At 45.7% G+C, this 21,540-nt stretch overlaps 1 protein-coding gene across 1 annotated transcript in view; it reads right to left on the bottom strand.

The window, feature by feature from the left end:
* Fam135b (family with sequence similarity 135 member B) overlaps positions 1 to 21,540 on the bottom strand; it is a 297,392-nt gene that overhangs the window by 180,457 nt on the left and 95,395 nt on the right. Inside the window, exon 2 of the mRNA XM_046449180.2 lies at positions 15,852 to 15,947. Coding sequence (XP_046305136.1) covers positions 15,852 to 15,928 — 77 coding nt within the window. The 5' untranslated portion in view covers positions 15,929 to 15,947. The remainder of the gene's footprint in view (positions 1 to 15,851; positions 15,948 to 21,540) is intronic.

Here is a 21,540-nt window from a genome sequence, read left to right as displayed (position 1 = left end):
CCACATGCTCTCTTACTCATCCACTTTGAGCTCCGGGGTGCTAGCCCTCCACCAGGTCACAGCCAGGGCTTCCCCTCCAAAGTCAGAACAGTGGCAGCTGCTTAGCTCCCCAGGGCTGTCACTCACCAGGTGCTGCTTCACCTTGGTCCCCATGGGGTGACCCGCACATTGCCATTTGGCACAGGACTTTTCCAGGAACCCCCTTCAGTCCTGAGCTAATGCAGGCAGACTGCCCACGACTCGGTCACTTCACACACAGCTCATGTTTTCTCACGCTTCTGTGAATTCTGTTCTGTCCACACGCACCGGTGACACTACCTGTGAGGATTAATTTGTGTCCCCACACAAGAGAGATGCTGAAGTTTTAATCCCAGCAGCTCAGAATATGACGTTGGGGGTCTTTACAGAGCTGATGGAGTTAAAATGAGGTCATCAGGGAGGGTCCTAACCCAAGGGGACTGGGGTCCTCATGAGAGGAGAAATTGGGACAAAGAGGCAGACGTGCCCAGAGGGAAGACTGTATGAAGACAGGTGGACCCAGCAAAGGCAAAGGAGGGCAGAGCAATGGGCTTAAGGCCAAGGACATTAAAGACCTCCAGGAAACCGCCAGAAGCCAGGGGCGAGGCAGGGAACAGAGCCCCCAAAGCCCTGGAAAGGGACCAGCCACACCTTCCCTCAGACTTCCAGACATTGGATCTAGGAGAGGACACCTGCTCTTGCCTCGAACGCCCAGGGTTTTGAGCTTTGTTACAGCAAGCCCCGGGGACCAAGCAGCACCGACGCCCCCTCGCCAGCAAAGCCGTTTTGTGTTATCAACAATGCACTTTTCTCCACTTATCTTGGATGGGACCCTGTACAGGACAAGGGACTACATGAAGCCTGAGCTGGTTATGTGAACTGGGAAGTCACTGGCACAAGGATGGGGCTTAAACCCACGGGGCCGGGTAAGCCGGTAAGTTAGATGGAGAAGCTCCGCCAGTTTGATAGGTTAAAGGTGGAGACATTGACCCGCACCGTCTCACTAGTAGACACTGTTACATTGTTTAAATATAAAGAAAGATGCTTAGTCTCATGTTTAGGTTTTTCCCCTTGTATTTATTGAGTACAGCTTGGGGGATGGACCCTGGGCTCTCCCTGGGAGCCAGGTATCCATTCATCTTCTCTCCTTCCCACCTTCCTCTCCCTCTGTCTCCACACAGGAGGGTGGAGAAAAAGAGAAAGGAGTCCCATTTGGCATCCTTGCCCAATCCTTATTACCCTATCATTTTTCTTCCTCCATGTCCTGAAATAAGAGAGTGCTAGAAACTTTCCCAGTTATAGATAAAGCACATTGCTTCAGTTTTGTTATACTCTTTCCTGTGGTTCTATTGCTCATGAATTCATAAGAAGAGAGAAATCAGTAATGATATTTGAGCTTACTAATGTGAACCCAATTTCTCAGAAAGTGCTAATCAATTGGGCTTGGAGAGCAATGAGAAACTTCTGTGTCACACTGCTTAGTAAGTGTCTTCTTTGTGTTGCCACCTAAGTGACATGAATTCAGATATGTGAATACCAGCTATGGACAGGCAGGCACTGTCTTACCCTGACACAATCTATTCTCCACCCTTCAGCAAAAATCTGCATTAGTCAGCTTTCTGTCACTATAACAAAACCCTTGAGATCATTAGCTCATAAGAGAAAAGGTTTATCTGTCTCACATAGTTCTAGAGATTCTAGCCCAAGGTCAGGAGCACCCATTGCTTTGAGTTCCAGCTGGGGCTACTGGATGGGGAGGGTGTAGAGTGTGTGACAGAGCAAAATGCCTACATCAGAAACCAAGACATAAAAGAGAAGGACTGAACCAAGCTGAGTCCCCCAAATCCCCTTTGGGAACATCTTTCCAATTACCTAAGGACCTCCCACAAGGATCCACCTCCCAAAGGTTCAGCTCTGAATAGCACCACTCTGGAGACCTAGGTTAAAACACATGGACTTTGGGGACATTCATCTAACCAGAGAGACATCCATACTCAACCTTCCTGCAGTGTCCCTGGAAGAGAAAGTCTAAGTGCCTCTGTGGGCCTTTCCCCTTCCTCTGAGAAGCCTTCCCTCTGTTCCTTCCACTGGCAGTGTCAATCAGAGAGAGCGTCGAGTGGCAAATGACTATGCCCATTAGCTCCACGTTGACTCCCATCACAGTGGATGGAAAACCTAGCTACATGTCTGGTGTGCCCAGCCCACAGTGAGATTCTCTGCAGCACCAGCTCATGTCCATATTTGCAGTCACTTTCATAGCACAGATTGTCCTGGCAAAGGCTAGCTTTGACCTCCTGAGGCCAAACTTAAGGTGGTAAATACCTTTGGGTGCTTGAGCCCTTGGCTCCTCTGTGACACTTGTGCCAGGAATGCTCCTCCCCAGCTCTCACATCCTTGGTTGCTACAACTTCTTCACCCTATTTCTCCTTGCATCTCCCCAACAGATAGAGCTGACTCTTTTGCAAGTTTCTCCACTTTTAAATGTATTTAAGTTGTGAATTTACTCTTTGGAGTATGGCCTCACCAACAAAATAAAAAGCAGTGCTGATGCTATGGACTCTTGAGAAACACATTTATAAATTCAAACCCCGACCCTGTTATGCAGTAGTAGGTGACCTTGGCCTTGGTACACTCATCCATAAAATCCATAAAATCATAAAGCCTAGCTCATAGGGCTGGCAGGAGCATCCAGTGAGTGGGAGCGGTAGAAGTCCTGGACACACTCTGAGCTCACAGAGCCTGGTGGGTGCTGAGCCAGGCTGAGGAATCTCATCCCAGACTCCAGCTGGCCTCAAGAGCAGAAGCACAAGACATCCCAGTGCTTCTGGACCCCTGACCCAACCTATTCTACACCACCCGTCGGCAAAATGGAATTGTCACACAAACATGATCACATGTAAAATAGTTCTGGCCAAGGCTGCCTTGACCTCCTGAGACCATGCCACCTAGCCTCCCCCAATTTTACTGGCTACTTGACCCACTGGTAGGAGCAGCTGAGCGTCCCAGGACTGTGCCCTGCCCCTTCACTGCTGACACTGCTTTCTGCCATCTCTCTCCCAGGGGACATTGTGAACAACTCGAGTCCACATCTGAGTCTTCCTCAGTGTCCCGTCCAGGATCTCCAGGTCAGAACCAATAAGAGAACAGGAAGCTTGACTCATCCCACTGAAGCTGGTGAGAACCAACCCAAAGCCCATCATGCTGTCCCTGGGGAGGAGACCCTTTCCTGATGGATTGGCAGTAGTATGAAGCACTGCTTGCAATACAGCAAGGAGCCCAAGTTCAGACCTGACCAGATAGGTGGTTTGGACAGTTCTGGTTATAGGCAATGGGAGAGAGGCAACAGTGGGCTCTGGCCACCTCGGTAAAGTACTGGACAGTTTTACTGGGTGCTTTACAAGTATTACCTCATCAATATCTAATGAAGTTGTTGCAAAACAAATGAAGAAAATGGGATCTGAGAACCTTAGAAACTTGCCCACGGATCCCCAGCTGGTAATAGGAGAATGGAGCTCGAGTCAAGGTTGGCGCCTGCTGTCTGAGGTTTCCAGGGCACTCCCTTCATGGCGGTGTGCTCCACTCATCTCCAGAGACCTGGCTGAGAGCCATGGGTGCCCACACTACCAGAGGCAGTCTGCTCTGCCCTTGATCCCCCCGACAGGAGGGGAGGCCCTGGGTGGCTCTGAGCTGCAGAGGCATGTTACATCTCTGCAGGGTGACACCAGCTCCCTGGAGAGGCCTTTTCCTTGTGCACCTGCTGAGCATGTCCTCAGCCAGGGGTTAAGAGGATAAAAGGCTCAAAGCAGCGGCGGACTCATGAAGTCACAGATTAAAAGGCAAATGAACTAAAAGTGGGGCAGGGAAATCGTTATATGAATGTGGATTTGCTAGAAAAATAATCTATAATATCCACACACATAAACACTTGGGTAACCAAAATCTATTCACAACTCACAAGAATCATGATAACAATGACATGTCATTTAATAAATGTCAAATATTTATTAAAACAATAATTATGAAATGCTAGAGAATGAAAGACTGAGAGGTCATCAAGTGTATGTGCTCTCTTGGTGTTAGAGAAAGTCCTGACTTTCAGCAATAAGTACCCTAAGTCAAATTAATAATTTGATTTATTTAAATCAAATAAAACATTTAAATAAATATTTATTAATGTAAAAATAAAGGGAATGTACTGTTTGGCATAATTGAAAAGGCATTGGACTGAAACAATGTATCAAATCCTTCTCTTCTCAGGTGTGTCCAAGTCTTACCTGGCAACCGTCCATCATGCTGGACACAGCCTTTACAGAGCCTCTCTGTGGGAACCCAGGCCACTCCAACCTCACATGGTCACCTCCTCCTGCCCTCCTAGCTCTACCAGGGCCTCTTCTTTGTCCTGAAAAACCTGACACTCAAGGGGTCTCTCAAACAGTTATAATCCCCACTCCTTTTCCAAAGCATGGGGAGAAATGAAAAGGATCTCAACATATATTAATAAAGGAAGTAATAAAAAATTGCTTTTGACAGAACCAGACAAATCAATTAATTGATCTCTGGCAAGCAAAGATAATTGTATTTGAGAGTCTATTAGGGCACATCAGGGCTGGTTAGCTGATTTCACAGGGGAGCCAGCTGTCACTGGGCGTTAGGCAGGGATGGCAACGACTGGGTAGAAGCACAAGACAGTGCGGGAGTCACCTGACCTAGGACTCCACTGTTCATTCCCGCAGAGAAAAGGCAGGTGCATCTGCTCCAAGGGTGGTTTAATCCTAACATTTCTGTGAGAATTTGAACTTTATACCATATCTGATCAAACTGATCATAGGTCCTTCTGTGAGGCTATTCTGTGGACAGGGACAGAATTTTTCTGTGAAATCATCTAAAACCTTTGGGCAGAAATTCATGAGACTACAAACAAGTAGAAGAAAGACAGGAGATGAATTTGAATATCAAAGGAAGAAAAACTTCTCTTGGAAACCAGCTTGATTTACAGCCTTGATTGAATTAAGATTTAAAGCCAAATTCAAACTTATGTTCAAGGACAAATGTTAGCTCCATGTCAACTAACAGCATTAGAAATGAAGGTTTATGCTCTCTTAAATAGACACATGGGCTATGAGTATATATTGATGATGAACAAATATGCATGTAGAGGAATTTATAATTAATCATTCAGCTAAAAAGTATTTCTGTATGAGAAAATTGTCAAACTGTATATGAAATAGATCTTCCTCCTGCTCTCCTACCCTAGCACCATGCTGAAAAGCTAGGGCTACATCTGTAGTATCTACAGAATAAAGACGTGCAAAGGGAATGATGGCCCAGTCCCACTACACAGAATGAATTGGGATCTCGCTTTCTTTATGATGAAGTGATCAACAAAGAAAGGCTGAGACTCCCCGGCATGTGGAATCCATCTGAATCCAGGCACTTGCAGCCTGGGAACTGCCTGAGGAACTTTGATAAGTGCTGGCACCTTGGTCCCTCTGTGCACCCTTCTTATTGCCTCTGTCTGTAGGTATCTCCAGGTAATTCCAGTACATGACCAAGGTGGAGATTTTTACCAAAAAACCTTCAGCAGGGCTTCCTGTGCTCCAATCCCCAGGAGAATAGGTTAAAACATGGTCTCCTGAGATTCACACTTAGCAGGTCTTAGACAGTAGCCAAGAATCTGCATTCCTAACAATCTCCCAGGGATGGTGCCCTGGTCCACAGGCTACATTTTGAGTAGCAATGGTTTAAACCATACTTTAGAAATTAGGACTCATCTTCTATTGATAGAATGATACACTATATTGATGAATTTGTAGAATGGCAAAGTTTAAGGCAATCAATTATAAGCTATTGTTTAGCTTCCAGTATGCACCAGTTCTGGGCTGGGCTCTGGCAACATAAAGCAAATAAGCCCAAATCCTCACGCTTAACGAGCTCCCATCTGCAGAAGAGAAAACTCACTGCACCAAACACCAACAACCCTTAGCTGCTCTGCAGCCCTAAGTCAACCACAAATATGTTGTTATAAATAAATAAGTCATCATTCCTTTACCTTCCATCCCTTCCTGCCCCATCTTTGGTCTTTTGGGTGGCCTCTGCTTCCTGACGTCACTGAGTCACTGGCTCCTGCTTTTCCAGGTCCTCGGCAGGGCTGACCTCCCTCCGTCCTTCAACAACACCTCTGCTGCTTCACTCCGGGGTGTTTTTCTGTCTCTGCCTACAGATTGGATACCCCCTTCTGTGACTCTTCACAGTGCAACAGGTCTGTTGTGGTGACAGAACCTGTCACACTTCATGGCCATTTCCTGTGGGCTTATCTGTCTCCCTCATCAGCTGGTAAACACCTTGAGGGCAGGGGTTCCATCTTTTCTGATGCTTGCTAGTGTCCATGGTGATGAACTGGGAGTAGATGACGGCGCAGAGCACCTTGTTGAAGAGCTAAGCCTCAGGGATGGATGAGGATGCATGAAACGCAGGCTGGACAGCACTCTGCAGGAATGGTCTGCAGAGGACAGAGTCCAGCTGCAACTTGCACAGGGTGGTTTTCAAGGGGAGCCTAGGGGGAGGACCAAGGAGGATCTGAGCACTGATGATTAAGTTGAAGTTTAGGCCAAATCATTCAGCTTTTGAGCACAAGGTAAAGGAGTGAGAGCAACAGGAAATAGAGAATTTTTCAGAGGAAAGTAAGGTGATCACATACACCATTTGGGGTAGGAACTGCATGCATGGTATTAAGAACAGGTTAAAGGCGGGTGTGCTCCAGTAATTGTGACCGTTTACACAACATCTACTAGATGCCAGGTACCGTGCTAGCTTATCTGCATGCATGAACGGCATGACCTTTCATATTGCACCCATGAGATGGGCTCTGTTATCACCATTTGACAGGCCATAAAATGTTGCTTCTATGTGTTTTCCCAAGTTCTCCCAGCTCCTAAGTGGCAGAGTGCAGCTTCACGTTCATGTCTGATTTCCAAAGCCAGGTCCCCAGCCCCTCTCTGCCCCTCCCTTTTTGTCAGCACAAGTATTACTGCTGAGCATAGGAGTGGCACCCTATGATATTTGTTGGCTGCTTTGAGGACAAGTTTTCCCTCTGAGAATTTGCCTCAGTCAATATAGACTTTGGATAAATGCAAGTTGACTGTTTGCTCAGAGCAAACATCCTCAGGAGGCAGTATGTGCTCCAGACCTGGTAAAAGGTCCACAGTGTGAGTGTGCAAGTGGCTCCCCATTCAGGGAGAACTCCCAGGCAGTATGCTGAGCTCTGTCCCCTGGGCCTCCAACTCAGCATCTCATGAAACCCTGAGACCAGGTTGCTTTGTGTCCAGATGAAGGAACCAGGAGCTGGGACCCCAGGATGGAGGGACAAGCCCCACTCTGATCAACTGGAGAAAGGGGAGCCTGGGTGGCCATGGGCACACTGGGTCTGAGGAAGTACACCCCCCTCTTGCAAACCCCAGCCCTCATTTTCTCCTGCTCTAGTTCGGATCCGGAATTCCCCCCCTAAAGGCTCAGGTGCTAAGGTTAGGTCCCCAACTAGCACACTTGGGAAGTAGTGGGAAGTCTCAGAGTCAGGGCCTGGTGGGAGGTCTCCAAGTCACCACAGGCTCTTGAAGGGGATTGCAGGCCCCCGTCCTCTCCTCCTCTTCCTCCTCTTCCTCTCACCCCTTCTCCTTCCCCTTCCCTTCTCTCATTCCTTCTCCTGTTCTTTTCCCCTCCCTTTCAGACATGAAGTAAGCCACGGGCTCGGCCAGGTGCTACCTGAACACAGCCCAAAGCCACCAGGCCAGCTGGTCATGCACTCAGACCTCCAACACTGTGAGCCAGAACAGACCTTACTCTTTCTGTGTCCATCATCCCAGGTTTTTAACACAGAAAATCCATACCAAGAAGCAGGGCCTCTACCATTACTAGGTATCTGATGGTGTGGAAAAGCCTTCAGGATGGTTTTGGGAAGTGGAGGAGCTGGAGAAAGCCGAGGGCACTGTAGGTGCAGCATGATGGGCAGTTCTGAGGGGCTCAGAGAGGAGAACGTGGACAGAAGGCAGAGAGTAAAAGCCAAGACGAGGAAGCTCCAGAGGAGAACGGGCCCCACCCACAGGTAGAGTAGGGCACGCACTCGACCACCCCCAAGGTAACGGCACGGCTGCACTTTGCCCGCGTCCTGAGACCTTGTGGGAGGCAGTGCTCAACTGTGACAGGCTATCTATCGGTAGAGCAAACGCCAAGGCAGGGGTACAGGCAGGCAGCAGCAGGGGCATTACTGGCTGCTTTTAGCTCAACTAATAGTGAGAATTGGGAGCAAAAAGGAACAAAGTAGGAAGAGTGAAAAAAAATTGCAATCCTGGCTAAAAAGTAGTGTATGTACATTTTCAGCCAAGCAGTGTGGGGTTGATAACCCTGTGCTTTGCACCAGAAGGATAGGAAACTGCCCTGAGGGCATCTTGGAAGTGAATTGGCAAGGCCACAGCCCTCTGGATGTGGAGGTACAAATGCAGATTTGCTTCCAGTACTTTCCAGGGCTGTCTTTGGAGGAGAGCCCTGGGGCACCCTAAGCTAGCAAGGCTGCCCAGAAGCAGCCTGCCCTGGCAGTGGGCCCTGGAATCACCCATGTGGAGCTGGCTTTGCAGACGTGCAGAATGCAAGAACTGAGACATCTGGAGGCTTCCACTGAGATTTCAGAGCAAATCCATGTGGTGTGCTGCAGGATGAGAGCCCCTGGAGGCAGCCCACGACAGGGCAATGCCCGGAGCTGTGAGAGTGAAGGAGAAGTGGCAAAGGAGAGCCCAGGAAGGAAGAGACACCAGGAATGTGGAATGCATGTTGAGGGAAGATGACATGGGCACTACAACACACCTCCCGGAGGGAGTGGCCACGGGCATGGGCTGCAACCAGCGAGGCTCTAGCCCTTGGTGCCCTGATCCCGCCACAATGTGCCTGGATGCTGGACACAGATGATCCCCTACTGGATTTTGCTCTTGCCTTGATCCAATTCCCCCCTGCTATTTTCCTGCTTCTTCCATTTGAAATAAGAATGCTCGCCTGTGTCCGTCCCACAACTGTATCTTGGAAGTATATGAATTTCTTGTTGATTTTTACAGGGGCTCAGAGACTTTGGACTTGGACATTTGAACCATGCTGTAAGGTCAGGACTTTGAGACTCTGGGGTTAGAATGAATGCACTTCACATTGTGAGATGAACATACACCTTTGGGGGCAGGGATGGAGTACCATAATTTGGATCTGGAAGGTTGCTCACAGGGCCACGGGTTCATCGGTTACTTTCCAGCTTTGTGCTACTGGGAGGTGGTGGGACTAGAGGAAAGAGTGGGGCCTAGAGGAAAGTCTCTAGATCATCACCTAATAACCTCAACATGGATTGTGGGACCCTGGTCTCTTCCTCTTTCTTTTTTTACTTCCCAGCCATGAGATGAGAGGTGTTGTTCCACCATATGCTTCTATGATGTGCTATCTGGCCACAGGTCTAAAGAAATGGGGCCAATCGATCATGGTCTGAAACCTTCAAAATTCTAAGCCAAAAAAGATACTTTCTCTCTCTCTCTCTCTCTCTCTCTATATATATATATATATATATATATATATATATATATATACACACACACACACATATGGTTTATTAGTTGTAGTTGGACGTTTATTTATTTATTTTATGTGTTGCTGAGGATCGAACCCTCTGCCTCATATGTGCTAGATGAGCGCTATACTGCTAAGCCACAACCCCAGCTCCAACCTTTTCTCTTTATAGTTGATTATCTCAGGTATTTGTTATAGTGGTGGAAAACTGACTGGCACACCATCCTTATGGCTCTAAAGAGAAAATATACAATCATTTATCCTTTTACCCCCAAATGACCCAGCTTCCCTAAACCCTACATTTTTATCTCTTTCCTTCCTATAGGGTTCATTCACTGTCCTTCTTAAGCTTCCCAAGGGCCTATCTTGCCCACCATGCTTGGTCTGCAGCCATCCCTTCTCTGTGGAGCCCTCACTGGGAGAGCAATTAGGTTCCACTTTAAGCTTGGGCCCTATGGGGTTCATAGCATGAAATCTTTAACTCTTAGCCATCAGGGGCCATGCCTGTCAGGGGCGGCCTGGCAGATGCACATCATGGTACCATCACACCCAGTCTGTCCATAGTTCCCTGGAGGAAGGATCCGGATTCAGAGGGCTGGTGGTTACTAACTTCAAGGCCTTATTGCTTATAGGAGTTGTAGATACTAGAACTCACGCCATCCCCCTAAGAGGTCTAATTCCTTCCCCCGAATCACACCTAGGCCTGTCCACAGAAGCAGCTGCCATGAAGCCCACCCTTACACATGTTCAATTATATGATCTCTCTCTTACCCACATCTTAAGCCTGTGCCCAAAGTGCCCACTTCTGGGAACCACAGGAAGCTGGCATGGAGAGCTGGGAGCTGGAGAAAGTCTTCCTGATCTGCTGGACGAGTGTCTCCAACTGTTTTCTTTTCCCCCTTGGAGGGAGTGGTTATGAGACCATAGGATTATCTCCCATTTTCTTGTCAGTTCAATGTAACTACACTAATGGAGGGATTCATTGTTGCACATTTATACAAGCACAGTATATGACAATAGGATTTGGTCAAGATCTTTTCCAGTGTGCCCCTTTCCTCTCCTTGTCCCTCCCCCTGGTCTCTTTCCTCTACCCTCCTGGTCTCTCTTCTGTTTTTAATCTCCAACTCTTAATGATGTGCATGCTTAGGAAGAATAACATTTTTGAGCATGCAACCCCAATATCTCTATATTTATTCATACATCATGAACATGTATATATACTATATACAACATGCATCAGAAATATAGAAAACGTCTTTTAGAAGAAAGAATACAGTAACCTATTATGAACAGACACTTCTCAGAAGATGATATACAATCAGTCAACAAATATATGAACAAATGTTCAACATCTCTAGCAATTAGAGAAATGCAAATCAAAACTCCTCCAAGATTTCACCTCACTCCAGTCAGAATGGCAGCTATTAAGTATACAAACAACAAGTGTTGGTGAGGATGTGGGGGAAAAGGCACACTCCTACATTGCTGGTGGGACTGCAAATTGGTGCAGCCAATATGGAAAGCAGTATGGAGAGTCCTTGGAAAACCATTTGACCCTGCTATCCCACTCTTTGGTCTACATACAAAGGACTTAAAAGCAGAACATTACAGTGATGCAGCCACATCAATGTGTATAGCAGCACAACTCACAATAGCTAAACTGTGGAAGCAACCTAGATGGCCTTCAGTAGATGAATAGATAAAGAAAATGTGGTATATATACACAATGGAATATTACTCAGCATTAAAAGAGAATAAAATCATGGCATTTGCAGGTAAATGGATGGAGTTGGAGACTATAATGCTAAGCAAGTTATCCAATCCCCCAAAAAAACAAATGCTGAATGTTTTCTCTGATTTAAGGATGATGATTCATAAAGGGGTGGAGGGTGGGGGCAAGGGAAGATTAGATAAACTCTAGATAGGGCAAAGGGGAAGGAGGGAAAGGGAGGGGAAAGGGGGATAGGAAAGACAGTGGAATGAGATGGACATCAATACCCTAAGTACATGTATGAAGACACAAATGGTGTGAACATACTTTGAATACAACCAGAGATATGAAAAATTATGCTCTATATGTGTACTATGAATTGTGCTCTATATGTGTACTAAAAATTGTGCTCTATATGTGTACCATGCATTCTGCTGTCATATAAACAAATTAGAATAAATAAATAAATAAATAAAAATAGAGTTTTTATATGAGAAGACCTCACCTTTTCTTATTAAAAAATATATACATATTACAGTGATTGCAAGCCCTGGCTCTAGTTTAGCATAATTTAATATTACCTTTTATCAGTGAGCTCAGCTAAACAAGCTGCCCCCCACAAACATGCAGCTCTAGAAAGAGACTATCAAGGCCTGGTGAAGAGTCATGATGCCCGTACTCAGTTTTTCTCCTCCTTGGCAAATCCACAGGGGTTCACTGGTGTCTTGGATGTGTCACTTGAAATGTTTTCTAATGGAGATTTTTTCACACAGGCCTGCCAAGACCTCAAGGCCCAACACCCAGGTAGGCTGAGGTTTGCAGGGAATGATGCTCAGGAGCACGAATATATAAGAATGAAGAACTCCAGACCTCTCGGCCCACTTACTGTTGGAGCTGGTTAGCTTGTCATTTTTAATCTTAGTGTGTGTATCAAGAGATTTTTGCAAGGAGTTGGATCAGCATCATTCTGTGGTTTCCTGGTGATTGCATTCTTCCTTGTTAATATCCCCTTAGCTCACGATCCCCTCAGAGTTCTAAGGGGCTTTTTGTAGTTGGAGGCAGAAAACAATTTACAGATTCATACAACGTGAGGGTGGCCTCAGCCGGGCTGTGCTCTGGCTGCACTCTTTGTTCTTGGTCTCTGAGTCACAGGAAGGGACTCACCAACTGTCTGACCTAAGAACAAGTAAGGTTTCAAGGACCAGACTGGATTCTATTTATCAGTGAAGCTTCATTCTTTCTTCTTGTGGGCTTACACAATTGCAAGCAGAAGTTCTAATATTTCCTTTCCATTTCCTGATGGCTGTTCTGTGTACCCTGGAGAGAATACCGCCCACTTTGGAGGTTAGCCTTAAATAATAGAAAAGAGCCCAAGATTTTGAGTGAGAGAGACTTAGCCGCAGCCTCTCCCCACCTGGCTATGTGAAGGCCTGGGCTGCTCTTCTCCTCGACTCCAAATTGCCCATCAAAATTGAATATCATATGTCTTCCTTCTGTAGTTGGTCACAAAGAGCCAGGAGATAGTGAATAGAAAAGTGTCAAACACCAGGATGACACACAACATCATCAAAGCTGCTTCCTTCCTTCCCTCCTAAATGTGGAACATGAGGAGCAGAGGGACGTACCCACGAACCACACAGAGGCAGGAGCAGAGCGGCTTTGGCATCTTGGTCCCCAGCTCAGGGCTCTCATTTCTGTTGCAGGAAACTTCTAACCAAGAGGAGCTTCCAGGGGGAAGCACAGAGCTCTGCCTCATTAAGCCCAGCTCCTGAGCCCATCTGAAGGCCTTGTGGGCCTCCTTTCCTGGAACAGAAAGCCGGTCCCAGAATCACTCCCCATCTCTCACACTACACGGCCTGGTTCAGGTCACCTTCCCAAACCACTGAATTTCACCCTTCTGTAAGAAGGGACCATGGCACACAGAAGGCACTGATTTCATAACTATCATTTTGAAACTGGAGTCTAACCTTGGTGGTAGGTCGTGGAAGCGTGCATGGGTTCTTCCTCTTTTCTCAAGAGATAGTATCTCTTTCTCTGAATCTGTACAAGCTTTTTGACTTTCTGTAGCCAACAGAATTCATGAAAAATAACCTTATGAAAATTCCAAGGCTAGGCATCAACAGGATGGGCAAATGATCTAAATAAATATTTCTCAAAAGAAGACATGCAAATGTCCAACACGCATATGAAAAACTGCTCAACATCATTAATCATCAGGGAAATGCAATTAAAACAATGAGACATGGCTAATACAAAGGGAAACTCTCATGCATTGCTGGTGGTACCAAAAATTAGGATGGCCATTAGGAAGACTGAAGATGTTCTTCAAAAAACTTAAAATAGAACCAACTACCATATCCAGCAATTCCAGTACTGTGTATGTAGCGAAAGGAAATCAGTATGTCAAGGAGACGCTCTTCACAATAGCCAACATATGGAATCAACCTAGATGTCCATATGTCCATAGATGAAAAAACTGGATAAATAGTCACACACACACACACACACACACACACACACATACATACACACACAGAAATACCATGTGCCCGTAGAGAATAATGAAACCCCACAATCGGTGAGAGCGTGCATGAGCCTTGAAGACTTTATAATAAGTAAAATAAACCAGGTACAGAGAGACAATTACCACATACTCTCACTGTATGTGTGGAAGCTAAAGAGTTGATCTCAGGGAAATAGAGAATAGACTAATGGTTGTCAGAGCCTCGGAAGAGTTGTGGGGAGGAAGGAAGAGAGCGAAGGTGGCCGGACGATAAGGGGGACAATTAGATTGGAGGAATGACTTCCGACATTTGGATGATCATGATAATAATGCGGGCTAACTGACAACCACCAATTCTGTATTTCACAATAACCAGAGGAGAGGATTGTGAACATTCCCAACATAAAGAAATGGTAAGTGCTTGAGGCGAGGGACGTCCCAGCCACCCTGACCTGCCCATCACACACCATGCACACGCATTGAAATAGCACACTGCACCCCATAGATGTGTAAGAATATTTAAAGTAAAGAAAAACGAGTTTGTGTTGCCTCCGCTCTGGCTCTTGGAACCAGGCCAGGCTGCCCTGCTGGAGGGGGAGAACCAGCAGCCTCCCAGCCCAGAGCCCCAGACCTTGCAGGAGCCCAGCTGAGACATGCCAAGCCTGGTCCAGTTGAGCAAGACCACCTTCCCAAGCTCAGCCCAAAGTGCTTACCCTTAAAGTCAGGAGATGGACTTGTTGTTTCAGGCTCCTACATTTAGGGGAGGTTTTTATGGGGCAAAAGCAAATGGATAGATACCCATCATTTTGAACTCTCGTCTGCTGTTAACATGAGCATCAAACAAATTCGGGTTGTATAGACTTTGATTTCTTTGTCACTAATGTGGGGAACATCAGCTGTGGCCATTGTGAATGCACACAGCTCCAGTCTGTGTTAGCTGCCTTCTGCAACGTCAGGGTTTGGTCTGGAGTACACACCCAGGTTCATGTGTTACAGGTTTTGTCCCTAAGGCCACAGTGTTCAGAGATGCAGCTTTGGGGAAGTGACTGGATCATGAGGCTTCTGACCTCATCCGTGGGCTAATCCTCCAATGGGTCCCTAAGGGAATGGACTGTTAGACTGTGGAGGTAGGGTGGTTGGAGGAGTAGACCCCTGGGAACATGCTCTGGAAGGGTAGATCTTGGCTCCAGGCCCTTCTTCCTTCTGCTTCCTGGCTGCCATGAGGAACCACACTCTACATGACCTCTCTGCCATGGTGCTCTGCCTCCCACAGGCTCAGCAATAAACCAGCTTACCATGGACAGAAAACAGGGACCAACATAAACCTTTCCTCTCTCTAAATTGTTTTCCTCAGGTATTTTGACACAGTGGTGAAAAGCTGACCAACATAGTAACCATTTCATGATCCTGAGAGGGAGTCTATCATGAAGACCTTGTAGGTTCACATGTAAAATGTCATAGTCAGACCATGTCCCCCCAAAATGAAAGCAACTGTATGTTTGTTACATCCTTAAAGGGACATTATTACATACAAACAGTATCAGTTTTTGAAATATCTTAGAATATGTAGCTCAGGAAAGATGGCCCAACAAGTAGCAAACACATTTATCAGTGGTACACAAACAAGTTTCACTCCCCATAGACTCACTTTTCTTTAAAATTTACATATCTAAAAAGGAATTGAAAATAAGTAAGATAGAAAGGGGTGTGGGAAGGATAAATTAGCATTTTCTAGGATTGGTCAGCAAATGATTTATTTTCAGATGAACTAGAAGTTTGAATTTTTCAATTTGCAGGAAAAAATAATGAAAATCCTTTCCTCATTAATTCCCAGTATATAACCTTCCCTCCCCACCCCCTTTCAGAAAAGATGCACACACACACACACACACTCACACACACATTCACACACACACACACACACTCACACTCACACATATACTTTCACACACACACTCACACTCATACACATTCTCTCTCACACACACTCACACACACACACACACACAGATTGTGCAGTATACTCACCCTCTCTGAAAGAGATCCACATTATAGAATTTATGTAGCTCTACAGAAAACTCAACCGTTCCTTGAACTTCAGACATGATCTTTTTGGTTCATTACCTGGAAAACAAAGAGAGAAATTAATAGCTTGAGATGACATTGGTCCCACAAGGAGAACCCAGCAGCCCCAGAAGAAAGTCACATGTGAGTCGTGGACCGAGAGAGCTCCATGTCTCTGCTCGGTGTCACCACTTGGGGCTCCTATTATAAGAGCCAGCACAGAGAATTGCAGTGACTTGGAGAATGTCATGAAGCTCACACCTGGAAGGGCTTCTACTCAGACTCAGGTGTGCTGACCCCAAAGCTGGGCAGGTCCACTGCCCTTCCCTGTCAGGACAGTGGCAGCAAGCCCCTCCTTCATGACTCCAGTCCCCACTCCCCTGCTTTCTAGCCATGTGACCTTAAGCAAGTCACTGAACTTCTGCAACATGGGGACCGATATTAGTACACGGCAGTGGTGGACGATGGGAAGATTAGGTAAACCCTCCACGCTGTGCACCGCACCGCAGAGTCCCGACACCCAGCGCAGACTCCACGTGTACTAGCTACCATTAATATGATTAATAACCACTGATAACACCGTATTGTGAATCCCAGTGGAGGGAGTGGCAAGGAAAATGTGTGTTCTAGCAACCACGGGAAGAGAGCCAGTGGCTGCTGTTCAGGCAGATGCTGAGCCCAGCTACACATGGTGCTCATTTTTCCAGCCCAAGACAAGAGAGTTGAGTGACAAGACAGGCGGGAGTGAAATTAAAATAGTCCGGGTCTGGGATGAGAGAAAACTCAGAAGGAGATCAGGCAGGCTGGGTTTTTCTGAGTACATGAGATCAGCTAAGGATTTGAAGGCAGGAAAAGAAATTGAATTTACTAAGCACCCCTATATTCTTGGTGCTGCATACAGTATTTGATATATGATTTCCAGTTTTTTCCAAAAGGAAATTTCTGATGAAGATCCATGCCTCGTTGTGCAGATAAAATGATCAGAAAAGGTTCTGACTTGCAGCAACTCTTCGACTGTAGAATGTTCTAGCCGCTGCATTCTCTTCTCTTTCCTGAGCCTCAGTTTACCACCATGGGGACAATGCCAGTCACCCAGTAGGATTCCCAGTAGGACAGCAGGCAATGTACCTGGCTCCCAGCTGTTCTGGCTGCATGACGTCTGGGATAGAGGGGGAGTGGGAGGGAGGGAGGAGGAGACAATGTAAGAGAACCCTTAGAATTTCTGGGTGGAAAGTGGAGTCGTGGGGTCTCCTTCCAAGCCCTTCTCCTTTCTGCCCCAACATGCTCCAAGCGTCAGCCCGTCTCTGCGGTTGACAGCTGCCTCACTGCACTTAGCAGCACCGAGTGAGGCTGCTTCCCAAGAATAACAGCACGGGGGATGAACTGAGCCCGAGCTCAGCTCTCAGCTCTGGCAACGTTCTTCCGCGGCCCTGCTTCTGATAGTGCAGAGCTGCCGCTCAGCAAGTGAAAAGGCAGCAGCTTCTGGGAGCCACGTCTCTAAATTCTGCAACATGGGATTTCCACCTGGCAGACCTGAAGTCCTGGTGGATAAAACGTGCTGCAAACCTGTGGGAGAATCACTCTCCTGCCTGAGGCCCGCGGCCAATCCAGGTCACCAACACCACTGGATTTCAATCCTGAGGCATTCATAATGAAAGCCGGATGGAGCGGCCAGCAAATAGAAGCCACTTCGCTTCATTTCATTAGTGCATTAAGAACCACATCTGCACTCCTCCCCATTTCCTCACCCCCAGCCAGCCAGCCTCAGTCCTCAAAGAGCTGACTCCTTGCCTCTAGCTGTCAGCGTTCAGTGACCCCAGCCTCTGTCCTGTTCTCTGATCCTGGTAGGGAGAACACACCGAAAAGAAATGAAGGGGAGCAAGAAGAGCACATGGCACCGATGGCCTCCATCAGCCACGCTGCACCCGGGCATGTCCACACGCCATTCCACCCAGCCCTCAAATCCTGCCTCAGGCAGTATTGACTCAGATTCACACAGGCACAGATGCCACTCAATGGAAGTGTAAGACTGGGGAGCCCAGTGACCTTGGTCTTCCAGCTCCAGAACATATAGGCAAAATGACTGAGTCAGTCTGTTCTGGGGAATAAATACAGAAGAAAAGATGCCCAGTCCTGGACAACACCAAACGGTGTGTTGTTCCCTCCTTAGAAAACGCGACTTCCCACCCTGTTGTTCAGAACTGCTAACAGGACAGAGTTCCACAACTTGTCATAATACAGTTCCTTAGAGGAAAGCTGCCTTTGCCTTTTCAATAACACGTGATTTGCTAGATTCAAGCCCCCGTCGCCCAGGGAGGAGGATGAGCTTCCACATAAAACACCAACTTCAGAACTCGCCGTTGGCTTTGCTGGGACCCACACAGGGCTCTGTGTGTTCAGCACCCCAGCAGCGCTTCCTTGGCCCCAGCCCTCTCTTGAGACAGTGCCTAGAGCAGTGGTTTCCAGGTGTGGTCCTCAGAATGACAGCATCAGCATCCCTTGGTTAAAAAAGGATAAATCTTGAGTCCCCCTCCTGCCCTGCTGAATCAGAAGTCACCAGGGACCGGCTCAGGGATCTGGGCTCTAACAAGTCCACAGGGATTCCAGGGCAAACACTAGCCTGAGAACTGCTGGCTCTGAGACCAGGGGTTTGGAATGGACCTGAGCTGACCAGGTTCCTTGTGAGCTGCGTGACCACTGCTCATCATTTAAACCCTGTTCCTCAGTTTCCTCATCACCAAAGGGGGCCATCAAGAGCACCTCACCCATATGGTCATCTTTGTGGTTGAGATAAAGTATGTGACATGGTTAATATAGTGTCTGGCACTTTGTAGAAACAGGCGTTTGACATGTACATGCAGAAGATACGTGACACTGACCTAACACACACAAGTATGCACACACACATGTACCACATACCTAATACACACCAAACACAGACACACATGTCACACACAGATAAGGTAGACATATAACACACAACATTCATCACACACACAAGATGTCCAGGACACATGCCTAGCATATGCCCAACACAAACACACCTTGACTCACACCCAGCAAGCACTTAAACAGCACACACAACCAATACACCCAACCCACAATAAATCTACACACATACACCACACACCCCCCTCACATACCACATACTTCTCTGCACCAACTTCCTACTACACCCAGAGCCACCTACACTCTGAGATGTTCCACTTGAAACTTGCATTTGCTGAAAGACACGCATCCAGGCGCTGTGCAAAGGGAGGAGCTGTTTTTCTTGTAGATATACATGACAAAAGTATATTTTGACATATAAAATATACATGGAGCAGCCTCTTCTTCTAATTAGGATCCCATTCTTGTGGCTGTACAGGATGTGGAGATTCACTGTGGTGAATTCATATATGTGCCCAGGAAAATTATGTCTGGTACATTCCACTACCTTTCCTATTCTTTCCCCCTCCCCTTTCCTTCACTCCCCTTTGTCTAATCCAATGAATTTCTATCTCTCCCACCCTTTGTTATAGACATAACATATCAGACAGAACATCTGACCTTTGGTTTTTTGGGATCGGCTTATTTCACTTAGCATGGTAGGCTCCCAATCCATTCATTTACTGGCAAAAGTCACAAAGTCATATTTTATGGGTGAGGAATATTCCTGTGTGTGTGTGTGTGTGTGTATAACATTTTATTTATCTGTTCATCTGTTGAAGGACACCTGAGTTGGTTCCATAGCTTGGCTATTGTGAGTTGAGTTGCTATAAATGTTGATGTGGCTGCATCACTGTCGTATGCTAATTTTAAGTCCTTTGGGTATATACCTAGGAGTGGGATAACTGGGTCAAATGGAGGTTCCATTCCTAGTTTTTTGAGGAATCTCCATACTGCATTCCAGAGTGACAGAACAAATTTACAGTCCCACCAGCAATATATCAGTGTATTCTTTTCCCCACATCCTCGGCAATATTTGTTATTGCTTGTATTCTTGATAACTGCCATTCTGGCTGGAGTGAGATAAAGTCTCAGTGTAGTTTTAATTTGTATTTCTCTAATTGCTAGAGATGTTGATCAATTTTTTATATATTTATTGACCATTTCTTCTTCTATGAAGTATCTGTTTAGTTCCTTTGCTCATTTATTGAATGGGTTATTTGTTTTTTGGTGTTAAGTTTTTTAGTTCTTTATATATCATGGAGATTAATGCTCTGAGGTACAGGTGGCAAAGATTTTCTACTGTTCTGTAATCTCTCTCTTCACATTCTTGTTTCCTTTGCTTGAATAACATTTTAGTTTTATACCATCCCATTTATTGGTTATTGATTTTACATCTTGCACTTTAGGAGTCTTGTTGGGGAAGCTGGTTCCTAAGCTAGCATAATATGGAGTTGGGCTTGCATTTCCTTGCATGAGGCACAGGGTCTCTGACCTAATGCCTAGGTCCTTGATTCACTTTGAGTTGAGTTTTGAGCAGGGTGTGAGATAGGGTTCAATTTCATTCTGCTACATATGGATTTCAAGTTTCCCCAGATTTCTGAAGAGGCTATCTTTTCTCCAGTGTATGTTTATGGCACCTTTGTCTAGTATGAGACAACTTTATATATGTAGGTTTGTCTCTGTGTCTTCTATTATGTTCCATTGGTCTTCATGTCTATTTTTATGCCAATAATGTGCTATTTTGTTACTATAGCTCCATTGTATAATTTAAGGTCTGGTATTGTGATGACTCTTGCTTCACTTTTCTTGCTAAGGATTGCTTTGACTATCTTATTTTTTTCAAATGAATTTCATGACTGTTTTTTCTTTCTCTGAAGAATGTCATTGGAATTGTAATAGGAATGGCATTAAATCTGTATAGTGCTTTTGGTAGTATTGCCATTTTGACAATATTAATTCTGCCTATCCAGGAGCATGGAAGATCTTTCCATCTTCAATTTCAGAGACATTTTGAAATGTATACTCCAAAAAAGAAAGAAAGAAAATCTTGGACTTGAAGACATCAACAAATATATATAGACATATGACCTACCCAAATTGAATCAGGACAACACAGAAAATTTAAACAGATCAATTTCAAGCAATTAAATTGAAGAGGCCATCAAAATCCTACCAACAAAAAAGGCCAGGATTCTCAGCTAAGGTTTAAAAGACTTTCAAAGAAGAAATAACACCAATCATCCTCAAGTTATCCCATGAAATAGAAAAGGAGAGAACCCTTATAAAATTCTCTGATGCTGTATCATCCCAGATACCAAAAAGACACATCAAGGAAAGAAAATGTCAGACTAATATCTCTGATGAACCTAGATGCAAATATTCTTAATAAAATACTGGCAAATCACAAACAAAAACATGTTAAAGGAAAGTGCACCACAATCAAGTGGATTTCATCCCAAGGATGCAAGTTGGTTCAACATATGGAAATCAATAAACATAATTCATCACATCAACAGACTTAAAGACAGAAATCCTGTAATTATCTCAATAGATGCATAAAAATCATTTGGCAAAATATAGCATCCATTCATGTTCAAAACACTAGAAAAATGAGGCATAGTAGAAAGACACTTTAACATTATAAAAGCTATATACATTAAACCCAAGGTCAACATCATTCTAAATGGGGAAAAGTTGAAAGCATTCACTCTAAAAACTGGAA

This window comes from Marmota monax, unplaced genomic scaffold, assembly GCF_021218885.2.
Source record: "Marmota monax isolate L192 unplaced genomic scaffold, Marmota_monax_Labrador192_F-V1.1 WCK01_AAM20220418_F8-fsc00073, whole genome shotgun sequence".
In the NCBI taxonomy this organism is placed as follows: Eukaryota; Metazoa; Chordata; class Mammalia; order Rodentia; family Sciuridae; genus Marmota; species Marmota monax.
The sequence above is the reverse complement of the archived record's forward strand: the minus strand, read 5'-3'. Positions and strand labels throughout refer to the sequence as shown.